Here is a 13,032-nt window from a genome sequence, read left to right on the forward strand (position 1 = left end):
ATAAGATTATGAAATACTGATTTAAAAATCTATTCAGTGTGATTAGTTTAAGAAGGGTACTTAACTGATCAGCGTCTTCCAAGCTTATGCTGGAGGAATCTGTAATATGTGCAGCTATTCCTAGAGGGTACAGCTACATTCAGATGTAAAAGGGGAACAGGAAGAGAGCCCAAGCACTGGACCCTGCTTAACTGCCAGCTCCCTTCCTGTCTTAATTTTTAACAGCTCCAACTGAATCTCAACAAGACAAAATCCAGGAGCAACTCAAAAGAATAATTAATTCCAGGAACATCATCCAGAAAGCAGTAATGTAATAAAGACTATTGGAGCACACCAAAAGTCATTCTAGTCCACTACAGTGTCCTCTGACACTAGCACAAAGCAGGCACTTAAAGAAAGATATAGGAACAGGCACTTTATGCAATGCATTCCCTGAGTACTCTCCAAAGCCTTCCAGCACACGCCTCATAGCTCCTGAGCCAGCTGTATTTTTCACATACTTAATAGTCTGCAGCAGATTCCTTCTGCCCAGCATGAATTGTGACCTGGGTCTGGCTCCCTACTCTTTACACTGTTCTTTAACACTGGCCAAGCAGGCACTGTTGCTTCAAGCACCTCCTTCTGCCAGATAAAGGACACACAACACACATCCTCTATTTCATGCCATAAAAACACCACTTTAGTGAGCTGCAGCACAATGTTCATAATATTGCAATTAAAAAAAAACGAACACAAAAAGCAATTTTATGCTGATGGTGAGCGAAACTCCATTTTTATGCCCCACAGGACCTCAAAGTCCAAGTACTACTAGGTAGCGTGGACACTAGGAGTCTGCTGTAGAGGAGATGAGCTCTGGTAGTGTGATTGTTAGCCAGGTGCATCTGCTTTGCCAGATGACCAAGAAGCCCACTCAAGAACTAATGCACCCAGTAATGCAAGCATAACTTCACAAAACATTTTTTTCCAAGTTCTTACTTATATTCTCCACTGAAGTCACATGTCATTAATTCAAAAATTCAGAACAAAATTTGGTGCTCTATAACATCTGAAAAGTAGCAATTAAAAACATGAACCACATATCTTAAGCATTGATAATAAGGGCTAGAACTTCCAAAGAATTCATTGATATGGTAATGTCATATTCTGTCTATTTCCCAGGGTAACAGGAGACTAACAGACAGATGAAGGGACAATATCCCAATAGCACAAAGGCTGTCTGCAAAATGAATAATCCAATCACATAATGTGAGTTAACTAAGCACTGCACTAGATGATAACTGTAGGTCCCCTTCAACTGAAATATTATATATTTTATATTCCTATTCAGACCATTTTGACAAAAGACCTTTTTCTTTAAATGGCACCACATGTTTTTCCTTAAGTAGCACACGCATGCATATGCATTCCATATTTATGTATGTAATAGTATTTACCTCATTCCCACGTCATTTTTGGCTGCTAGCCTAAAGGTGTACCCCATTGCTGGTGATAGTTTAGTGATCCTGTACTGCTTCTGTTGACCATAATAACACTGGCAAAACTCTCCATTTCCTTTTCCCTAAAAAGTAATAAGTTAATCATATTATTCACCTTATTACATATGCATCCATCAATTAAAGTACACACAATCATGAAGTAGAATCCTTTTCTGAAATTAAATACAACTCAAGAATCTCCATACGGTGAGGCAGTAGCATATGAAACTTTGTATTAAATTAGCAGCTTTTTTCCTTCCTTTCCATTTCCCAGTTCCTTGGGGCTGAAAGAGTAAAAGACATGAAGATACTACACCTCTACCATCTCAGGATAGCTGTCTAGGTAGAGACTGCACGATCATTGAGGGCCATAGCTGATCCACCCATTTATTAAAAAAAGAAAGACTGTTACAGGAAAATGACCCTTCCATGTCAGCTCTTGAACATGGTATTGGACTACACTATTAAAGCCACTATTAAGAGTGGCAGAATCATGCAATTAGGATCCATTAATTTTATATTCCCCAAGGGAAAAAACTGAACAGTATTTTAATAATTGTTTCAGGAATTACATATTTGTCACATGCTTCTAATCAGAAATCTTAATTTTCACACAACTTAACATGCACAGTCACACACAGCTACTTAAAAAAATAGAAGACTAAAAATACAATGGAATAACTTGCTTACTTCATCCCATTCTAAAAGGTAACTGTGGATTTTGGAACCGTTATCACAAGAAGCCTGTAACAGTAAAACAAGAAAATAAGAATTCTAACTGGATACAAGACCACTTATAAAATACATGTATGGGCCAAACCATGAGAAGAACAGTGGAAGACAAATAATGCTCCCCTTATATAATTGTTCCACTTGCCAAGACAGTCCTAGTTTTGTTGCCATACAATGAATGCTTGTTCCATGTTGATTTTTTTTTTCTTATTCAGTCATTGAAATGCAGTGGGTACTGAACTCAGTAATTTTACCTTGAAAGACTCCTTGCTTTTCTGTGAATCCTCCTCTTTTTACTCAAGCCCGCAGTTAACCCAGTAAATCTACTTCCAATCAGGGAACTGTGACTAAATGAGTAGGTTTGACAAAAATTTCAGTTTCAATAAACTGGTATTTTATTGATAAATCCACAACAATTCTGAAGAGTTTAAAATATTTATTTTAAAGGCTGTAAAGGAATCCTTACCTTCCACTGAAGAGTAAGAGAATTTTTGGTCCGATTAGTTATCCTGGGCAGATTTGGAGTATCAGGTTCACAACTCGCTGTGGTAAAACTCTCTGTTTCTGAAGGGCTCCCCTTTACACAGTTGCATTCTACTTGGACTCTAAAGTGGAAGAGAGTCAATAACATTATACTTCAAAATCTGTATAGTTTCCAAAGAAAGCCAAGCATTTGGAATTAAGTTGCTGCCTTGCTGCTTCATTATAAAAATATCACTGTTATAAATAAATAACTGGGGGAAACATCTCGGTCAACAGAAGCAATAAGAAAGAAAATAGTCCTTTACTTCGGATGTACATCTTTACCATCAGTAGGCTTTAGTCTCACAATTATATTTGAAATATGTCTGTTATTAACTGTACTTTGGTTGGAAAATAATGGTAGCATTTTGCAGGCTCATTATCTGTTGTAGAGATATAAACTTATATTAAGAATAATTCTTCTGCAAGTGCTTTCATCAGATGAGCACAACCAATCTGTTGATGTATTTTCAGAGTATCCTCTGCACTCAAATGAGTGTCCTGCTGAGTGTGTTCACCTTGTCCTTTCCTTTAGTAAGGCTATGAATTAGCTCTCCACATACTTCAAAAGAGACAATTTTGCTTCTGTCTCAAAGAGAAATGTCTTGTTTTTCAAAAGGCTTGTCTCCAAAAGGAAATACATGATAATGATCTGGTTTCCCCCTGCCCCCTAAGCTGTGCAGCTATGCCTTGCCTCTTCTTTGGGTCAATAGCACATTACTTTCTTCTTATTCATGTGTTCCTTTGAAAAAAAACCCAAAACCAAAACTCTCCAAAAGAGCCTTTCCTCTGATTGCCAATATAAGATCTGAGTTGCCAGCTTAAGAAGATAAAAAAATCCTGATATATTTTTGATGCATGAACAGCAACTCACAGGGAATTTGGCTTTATAGATTTCACAGAGAGAAGACATTCAAACAGTGACTAAAGTTGAACACAAAGTTGTTTGTGCTTGCATACAGTTGCAAATATGTAATATGTTAGTTATCTTGGTGGTTGAGACGTTCAAGTCTTTGTAGATTTTCTGCAGTGTTCATACTGGCAGAACTCTGTTTAGGAAGAACTTGGATGGCCAAGCCACTGATTCCCACATACTGCCTACAACAACCAGAATTAAGCAAGAAAAAATAGAAATGTATCCTGATAGAAGAGGACATAGACAGAAAAATAAAATTCTAGGCACTGACCCTTATGCTCAATGAATTTTCAACTTCAACCTTGTTGGATAAAATATATAAATGCTACTAAAAAGAGGAACAAAATCATTGGTAAACACTTTCATATGAAAGAGCTTAGAGCCAACTTACCATTCATCCTTCTCCTGACCCTGTGCTCCAGGAAATACAGGGGCTCAAATTAAATGAGGGCTGTGATAAGAACAGACCAACCTTCTTTTGCTTACAGTTTGACAATCAAGACAATACTATGGAAAACAGCTCTGGGAGGTGTAGACCCCTTCACACCAAAGGCTGGGAACCTAGCTCTCCCACCTGAGCAAATGTCAAAAAGGCTATAGTCCGAGGCAAATCCTACCCTCAACTTGATGTGGAAGGAGGCAGAACATTGTTAACTGGGACCCACTCTCTGACACACTTCTGTTCCCTGTGCTTCCTACCAGCTGCCTCTAATTGCTTCCCTTGGTCAGTACACAAGGATCTGGGAGTTCTCCACACAGTCGAGAGAGGCAGGACATTCAGTCATGTCTAAGAAGGTACTCTACACGTTCCATTACTTCCTGAAAAGGCACTTCTTTTAAGGAGGCCTTCAATTCTGCCTTTGCAATGTTATTTATGTGTAAACTGCTGTATTTATGCTATTTTTTTAAACCAAGAATCACAGAGTAGTTTGGGTTGGAAGAGACCTTTAAAGGTCTCTTGTCCAAACTCCCCTGCAATAAACAGAGACATCTTTGACTAGATCAGGCTGCTTAGAGCCCTGCCCAACCTCTCCGTTAATGGTTTCCACGAATGGGACATCCACCACCTCTCTGAGCAAGCTGTTCCAGTGTTTTACACCCTCAGTGCAAAAAAATTCTTCCATATATCTAGTCTAAATCTACCCTTTTTTAGTTTTTTTTACCCTCTCGTCCTATCACAACAGGCCCCACTAAAAAGTGTGTCTCCATCTTTCTTATAGAACCCCTGTAAGTACTGAGTTTTTTCCAGGCTAACAACTTTTGTGGCCCTCCTCTAGTGCTGCTCTAACAAGTGACTGTCCTTCTCATGATGGGGATCCCAGAGCTGAACATAGCACTCTGGGTGGGGTCTCACCAGAGCAGAGCAGAAGGGCAGAACCACCTCCCTCACCCTGCTGGCCACGCTGTTTTTGATGCTGCCCAGGACCCAACTGGCTTTTTGGGCTGGCTGCAAGTGCACATTGTCAGGTCATGCCCAGCTCTCCAGCCACCAGGACCACTGCATCCTTCTTGGCAGGGCTGCTCTCAATTCCTTCATCCTGCAGCCTGTGTTGATACCAGGGCTACCCCGACCCAAGGGTATCACCTTGAACTTTGCCTTGTTGAACCTCATTAGGTTTCCATGGCCTCACTACTCAAGCTTGTCCAGGTCTCTCTGGATGGCATCCCATCCTTCAGGTGTGTTAACTGCACCACTTTGTCCACTTTGTGGCTAACACTGCAACTGCTTGGTGTTTTCTGCTGGAAGCTCACTCGATCCCACTGCCTATGTCACTGATGAAGATATTTGACAGTACTGGTCCAAGACAAGCCCCTGTGGGACACCACTTGTCACTAAATCTCTATCTGGACATGGGACCACTGACCACTATTCTGTGACTGTGACCATCCAACCAATTCTTCATCCATCAAGAAGGATACTGTGGGGGACTTGATCATAGGCCACTTGATTTTTCAGGCAGGACTTGTCCTTGGTGAAGCTGTGCTGGCTGTCCTGAATCGCCTCCTTGTCCTTCATGTGCCCTAGCATGGCTTTTAGAAGCATCTGTTCCATGATCTTCTCAGGCACAGAAGTGAGGCTGACAGGTTGGTAGAGCCCACAGTCTTCCTTCTTAACCTTTAAAAAAATTGGTGCACTGTTTTCCTTTTTCCAGTCACACAGGACTTCCCCTGGTTGCCATGACTTTTCAAATATGATGGAGAGTCGTTTGGCAACTACATTAGCTAATTCCCTCAGGACTCTGGGATTAATCTGATCAGATGGAGACTTACATCCAGGTTCCTAGGTGGTCTCAAACCTGTTCTTCTCTCACTGTGGGAGGGACTTTCCTCCCTCAGTCCCCATGCTGCTGCCCATCCACTGGAGCAATGTGAGAAGCTGCCAGTGAAGACTAAGGCAAAAAGTTTGTTGAGCACCTCGGCCTCTTCCTCGTCCATAGTTACCAATTTTCCAGTTGTGTTCATTTGGGAGGATTCACTTTCTCTGACATTTGTTTCTGGCAGGCAAAGCTATAGAAGCCCTTAGTCTTTGCATCCCTTGCCAAGTTCAGCTCCAGATGACCCTCTAATATTTAAAAAAAAGAGGGAAGAACAACACCTAACCGCATCTTCCCAATCCTATGCTATTTCTTCTGACCTACTGAAGTAGTCAATTCTGCTAGAAGGGTAGAATTACACTGAGCACATTTTGTCATGCATATGGGGTCAGGTTTACTGGTCTACTAGAGCCAAGCAAAAGTAGCATGAGATGACCTCCAGGTGGCTACGCAGGGAGCATCTTCCAGGGCAAGGCACTTTGCTGCTTGTGGAAAATTGAAAAGCAGCATCTGTGCCTGGCTCCAAGGACAGAAAAAGGTGAATGTGCTAGCATAAAGGAAAGACCATGAATGTAGGATGAACGTGCACCAACCTCGTCTTATGTTGTCCAAAATGGACTAAGTGGTCAGCTAAGTCAAAAATGCTGATTGTGTCTCAAAAGAGGGTGAGAAGTGGTTAAGACCATCTCTGAAGACTTAGGCAAATACAAAATTAAACTTTTAAAACATTTCCACTGAATTTAATGAAGAGAAAGTGAGATACTCACTTTGCATGGTAATCAGTTGCTGGCCTGAGATCATTTACAGTAACTTTATTTTCTTCTCCACTGGAAAGAGATACAAGTTTGTTTTAAAGACTTTTTCAGAATTCCATACATTTATAAAAAAAGATGTGTATCATCTAACTCAACACACCTTCTATGAAATGTATTTGCTAAGAGTTTCTCTTTTGCTAAATACAGCAATGTGTAAATGCATTTATCTCTGAATTTTAGAGGCTTGTGTTATTCGGGTCCTTTTGCCCTGGTGGTTTTGGGGCACATTTTTGTTTGCTGCTTTCTGAAGTGTAGCAATTATTTTCTTCTTTACTTAGTAAGACAATATGCATGTGTATGCATGTATGGCATTACTCAAAAAACCCACTGAAGTACTGTAGCCTACACCAGCTCAGTCCAGCCTTGCAAAAACAATTATCTAGAACTGTACCTGACTGCACATACCTGCTTGTTAGAGCCTAGGAAACAGAAAAGGCACCAAAATAATATCTGTTAGTCTGCTTTTGCTGACATCAGCTTATCTTAGCAAAGGTCATTTCTCTGCTGCTAGTTTCTTGAATAGGGATACTCAACTTTCAATTGCACAAAATCCATGGAAGGTGACCAAGATAAACTAGCTAGATACAAAGGTTTATAACTGTTAGGGAACTCTATACCCTTAATTCTATATTTTACTCTCATATTTCTCCAAATTGCAAAAACCTGACTGAAAACCATTGTGTTAGGAATGAAACAATTGAACAGATTTGTTTGCTTTGCTACTGCTATGAGTTACCTTCTGTGTGAATTTGCTTATTTTTCTTTTCATATCACAAGACTGTCTCTTACCAAGAACAATTTTAGTGAAAGGAGGAGCATGTGCACCTTACTGGGAGGAGGAGCATGTGCTGACATAAAAAGCTTTTTCTCACTACTTGTATGTCTCACTATGTGAGAACTCATGGTGTCTAATGCAGCTGGTTGAAATACAGCAAAAGTTGGTATTAAAATATGCCTCCAACATGTAAGAACAAAATCTTTACATTCCAGTTGATGGCAGACTTCAGTAATAAAATGAAATTAATTCCACTGAAGAAAAGGTAGCTAATTTCAAAACAGAAGTTACACAAAACTAATGATTTAACTTTATGGACAACAAGCAGATTTTTAATGAGGTTTTAAGCCACATATTTCAGTGCAGCAGTGACTAAATAAAAATAGCCAACACCTACATGTACACAGTTCTGTACTTTCCATCTTTTCCAGTACTTGAAATCATCACTTCATAAGTATAAACCTCTGGCACGTCATTCTTGTCTGTGTCTTCTCCGGCATCACTGGATGGAGGGGACCACATCAGCAGTGCTGTTCTTGCCTGAATATCAGATACCTGTACAAACACAAAGTTTTGAGATCTCTGCCATTTAAATGCTATTGTATATAAAAGTTACTTTGCCACAAAGGATCAAAGAAGAGACGGGAAAATCACATACCATTAGCAAATCACAGTATTTATAGTGATACACTAGCTACTAATTTTTACAGATGAAATCAGGTTGGAAATGCAAGGAATGCCATGAGAAAAATGCAATGCCAGGCAGGGGGCTCAGGGTAGAGATGCCTGTCGGTACATAACGCCACCCAGTGGGCTGCTGAAACATGGACCAGAGTGTTGGCCAGGGATGGCAAAGCACATCCTGGGACATCGGGCATTTCATTAAACCATGCTTCTGGCACCTTTTTCTTGGAAGCCACTGGTACTACGACTTTTTTAACACCTTCTTGTTTCTTATGAAATATAGGGAGATGAAAGCATGTTCACAAGGTCCATGTACATACACATAGAGACAATAACCTGAAGAATTTCTGTGGTGGTGTTTGCCTAAGCACCCCACCCATTGCAAAAAGGCCTGGATAAGAACAATTGGTGTGACAGAAATAGGAGTGTGTGTGTCACAGTATGTATGACCTCCAGCTTTCCAACAAGTGGTCCCAGCAGACTAATCATGCTAAAGGGCAGTGACCCCCAGGTGGGTTAAATGGAAAGAGAGAATCACAAGGAGACTCCTGAAACACAGAAGTCATCAGCTTTACAAGTGCAGAGGTAGCATGAAAATTGGTAATGGGGGAGGTGGGTAAGAGATGCTGTAGTGGAACAGAGCGATGATCAAAATCTGGCCCGACAGTGTGAGAAACATCCCTGCCAACCACTGCTGCTTCCATCCAGGCCTGATGGATGCTGTGCACCCCAGCTGGTCCAACAGCATTTTGGGGCACAGCAGGCATGGATTCGCAGCTCAGGTGAGTGGATGTGACCTGGTGGAGAGCCTTCTCAATGGCCTGTGGATTAGCAGATTGTAGGGAACAATGCAGTCACACACAGAGCTACTGAAGCAGCCATGTCTTCCAAAGGAGACGCGTGACTAGGGGCACCCACACTCCCATAAGAGTGGGCACTGTCTGAAACCCAAATGTGCTGCAAGGGTCTGAGGATGCTTGTGTCCTTGTAGGTGAGTGCACAGGTGCATGCAGGTGATTACAGATTTTTAGGATCTGTTATAGAAGAATGCCTAGAAATTTGTGGCAGTTCATAAGTATTGCACATCTGCTATTGTGGTTTGTATGTTGCACCCACCTACTGTTTCCAATAATTTATAAGAGAACTCAAAACACGTTTCATTACATGAAATTACTACTTTTACAATATGACTGTAGTGTATGTCTATTTTGGGAATAATTGCTTTTGAAAATCTATTATCAGAGTATCAGAATCAAAAAGCTATCTTCACAACTGGTGTTCTCAAATTGCTATAATCTACTGAACTAAAAAACTGAATAGGTCAGCTTCAAGAATGAAGCAGAGAGGACATGACTTATTGATAGCAAACAGAAAGGAAGAAAAATCACACTATGTGAGCCTCAACGTCTTAGAAATAATGTCACTAAACCGTTATGCACTAATAGGACTGTACATCATATCCTAAAAGGGATCAAATGTATGACTAAACACTGAAGTTTCTCTTTAAAATCTGGTAAGAAAAATTCCATTACTATCTTGATGCAATCACCAACTAGACTAACACTATCTATAACCACTGCAGTAAAATTGTAGCATTTCTGTAAGTCTCTGGAGTTGTGGGAAAGATCTGATGAAGTTCCCTCCTGGACAGTCTTTGCCCCACACTCCTGAGTTGCAGCAAGTGGCAGGAGATACTGAGGGAAAGAAATGCAAGTTCCTCAAGGACCTACCGTACTTCAGGACTATTAGATCTATTTTAAGATGATCTCTTCCTAGGTTTAGCTACTTTAACAGTTGAATTTTTTTCCCTAGTGTCCAGGCAGTGTCTCTCTTACTACCAGCTAAGACTGTTAGCATTTGAGTTTCCCCTCACCTATAAAATCTGGTAATTCTCACTGTTCTCCTTATCTCCTACTGATTCATTTTCTTTAGTGCTTTGCCCAGAACACCCCATCTAACACTTTGCTAATGCCAAACTGCCATCTGACAGATTACATTTCCTTCATACATAGGTATTTTCTACCTCTGTGAGACATAAGGAAAAAGAAGTATTTTTGAAGAGCCAAAATTTAAGATCAGGAGACTCCACTACTATTATGTGTTCTGAGACACTTGGGAGAGGCTTTTTCAAAAAACTTGGCATTACTTATTACTTTGTATACTTATGCAAGCAGCTGCAATTGATTCTGGTTGCAACTCTGAACACTATGTGTTCTGCAAAGCAGAGTTTAATACTTGGGTCAGGCTCTAGCACTGTAGAAGCAAGAGGTGAGCATGTCTTCATTAGCTATCCAGCTTGCCAAAGTGAATATCCTCATTAAATATGTTACACATGCCATTTGGGTCAAACAAAAGAGCAGTTTTAGCATGTGCAATCTGGACTGCATTCACAGTAACCCAAGATACTTAACTGTGAGTGAGGTGTATCACATGCCAGAAGTCTGCAAACATACACAGAACCAGAAAGCATGTTTTTCTCCAAAGGGATTTACATGGGATAACCAAGGGATCCAAAGGGATAACCAGCCCTGAAATTCTGAGCTTTTATTGCCTCTTATTAAATACTCAGCCTTCTGAATCATACTTCATTTGGCTTTTGCCTTTTCAGGTCTTCTTTTCTGCTTGCTTTGTTATTTGGTTAAGAGACATGACAGCTGGTGAAGACTTTGCTCAAACACTGAGATGCAATCTGCAGAACCACTACAATTTACATCTGGGTATAAATAGCTCAAGACCCCAAAGTAGAAGGGTCATCTGGTGTCAGTATAATGTAATCAACTTGACTTAACACTGCCATGTAAGAAAGGATAAGGCATCCATATGGGGAAAAGTTCAAGGAAGTCAGAATCCAACAGGAGTTTGGAGGTAGTGAAATTGAGGCATCCCATACTGCACAGAACTGAAAAGTATTTGTGAGTGAAAGATCATGATGGAGACCACCACCTGATTTAGATGTGCATGCCCTGGACCCAGGCATTGAGACACGGGATGGCTCAGGACAGGTCATAGCCTTCAGCACAGCTCCAGGCTTTCTGGAGTAGGATATGGCGCAATAGACACTGTACTGGACAGCACCGTGTATGATCATCTGATTGTATGGCCACCCCCACAGCCAGTACTGCTCATGCCAGCACGGTTCACCCAGGGAACAGAGTACTGACGCGCCATCAGAAACCACAATCCTCATAGTAAGTGCTTCAGCCAAAACATTAATAAAAAACCTGCAGGAATATTTCTGATGAGAACCACAAAGAGAGGGCGTGAAAAAAACAATGTCCTTGCTCATTTGAAGGAAAGTGAGGAAAACATTTCCTTGATGGAATGGTGGGAGGGTGGCTTGAGAGCCTGCAAGGCCCAAGTAGGTAACACAGACTCCTATCACATCATACCACACTCCCCCAAGCTCCAACATCAGCTAGACTTCCACCCCCTCACAGCCCTGACAGTCCCTTGCCTTCATAAAGCATAAGCCTCTCCAAGTGCCGAAGTCTGGCTCTCTGCCTTGCGTACACTCTGAATCTGTAGCAGAGTACCACTGCCTGTGCCTGTGATGCCTTCTGAGGCCTGCAGAGATCACTTGTGGCACACAGCTATATGCAATGACGCTCAAGCAAGAACATGGTGGGGAGAGGAACTACGAAGCTTGTCTAAAAGGCATGGATGGTTGAGGGTTGAAGGCAGAAGGAAGCGAAAGAAAACATGATAGTACTGACACTGCATTGCCTTTTCCTATGTCATCAGCAACACAGCACAAGACTCCACCTGTTGATCTGTTCTTCTCACAGTCTCAGTCAGAGAGAGTTCAGAGCTCCCCCTGGCAATGCAGCCATTGCTAACATCGCAATTTCAGACAGCTCCCAACTCTATGCTGCTTAGCCACCAATGACACAAGGGGCACTGAAGACATGCCAACCCATCCTGATACTTGGACACAGCAGGACACCAAGTGTTCAAGACTTCTTCTATACAATCCCTGCTCAGCACTTGGGCAACCACAGGATCACAGAATGGTTGAAGTTAGAAGGGACCCATGGAGGTCATCTGGTCCAACTCCCTTGTTTAAACATGGCCATGTAAAGCTAGCTGCCAGGAACTATGTCCAGACAGCTTTCCAGTATCTCCAAAGAGGGAGTCTCCACAAACTCTCTGGCCAAGTTGTGCTAGAGCTGACATCCTCACTGTATGAAAATGTTTCCTGATGTTTCAGAGGGAACCTCCTGTGTTTCAGTTTAGGCCCATTGCCTCTGGTTCTGATGCTGGGCACACTGAAAAGAGCCTGGCTCCATCCTCTGTGCACTTGCCTTGCAGATATCTATATACATTGATAAGATCCCCTCTAAGCCTTCACTTCTCCAGGCTAAACAGCCCCAGCTCTCTTGGCCTCTCCTTATCAGGCTGTAAAGAAACATGAAAGAAAAATCAAGACTAGGGCACTAAACTGGGGCGAGGTTGCCTGGAAAGTGAAGGGAAGAAGGTAGGTAGCAGATGACTGGAGGAAGTAGCTGACTGACTGGATGAACCCATGGCAAGCTCTTCCTGGAGTTTCAGTTGTACAGACTACGCTACAATGGGGAACACAGATTTTTTTTTTTACTCAGGCAAGATGGTGGACTCATGATTATGGTGAAGATCTTTGGAAAAGATGTGCAATCTTCACAGAAAAGCTGGGACCAGAGAAGGTCCAGACAATGAAAGAAAAAACCATTGGCCTGCTCTAAAATGTAAGAAACTACTGAATTTGGCAACAATGCTTTAAAGAGTATCTACACAAAATATGCATCAGTTTTATAAACTGAAA

The 13,032-nt window shown here is 41.5% G+C and overlaps 1 protein-coding gene across 11 annotated transcripts in view; it reads right to left on the minus strand.

Annotated features, from left to right (window-relative positions):
• FNDC3A (fibronectin type III domain containing 3A) overlaps positions 1-13,032 on the minus strand; it is a 111,188-nt gene that overhangs the window by 26,476 nt on the left and 71,680 nt on the right. For all 11 annotated transcript variants that reach the window (XM_068182157.1, XM_068182156.1, XM_068182147.1 and 8 more), the window contains 5 exons: positions 7,948-8,105; positions 6,728-6,787; positions 2,674-2,812; positions 2,166-2,219; positions 1,434-1,558 (listed from right to left, as the gene is read on the minus strand). In XM_068182157.1, coding sequence (XP_068038258.1) covers positions 1,434-1,558; positions 2,166-2,219; positions 2,674-2,812; positions 6,728-6,787; positions 7,948-8,105 — 536 coding nt within the window. The remainder of the gene's footprint in view (positions 1-1,433; positions 1,559-2,165; positions 2,220-2,673; positions 2,813-6,727; positions 6,788-7,947; positions 8,106-13,032) is intronic.

This window comes from Anomalospiza imberbis, chromosome 2 (assembly GCF_031753505.1).
Source record: "Anomalospiza imberbis isolate Cuckoo-Finch-1a 21T00152 chromosome 2, ASM3175350v1, whole genome shotgun sequence".
Taxonomy (NCBI): Eukaryota; Metazoa; Chordata; class Aves; order Passeriformes; family Viduidae; genus Anomalospiza; species Anomalospiza imberbis.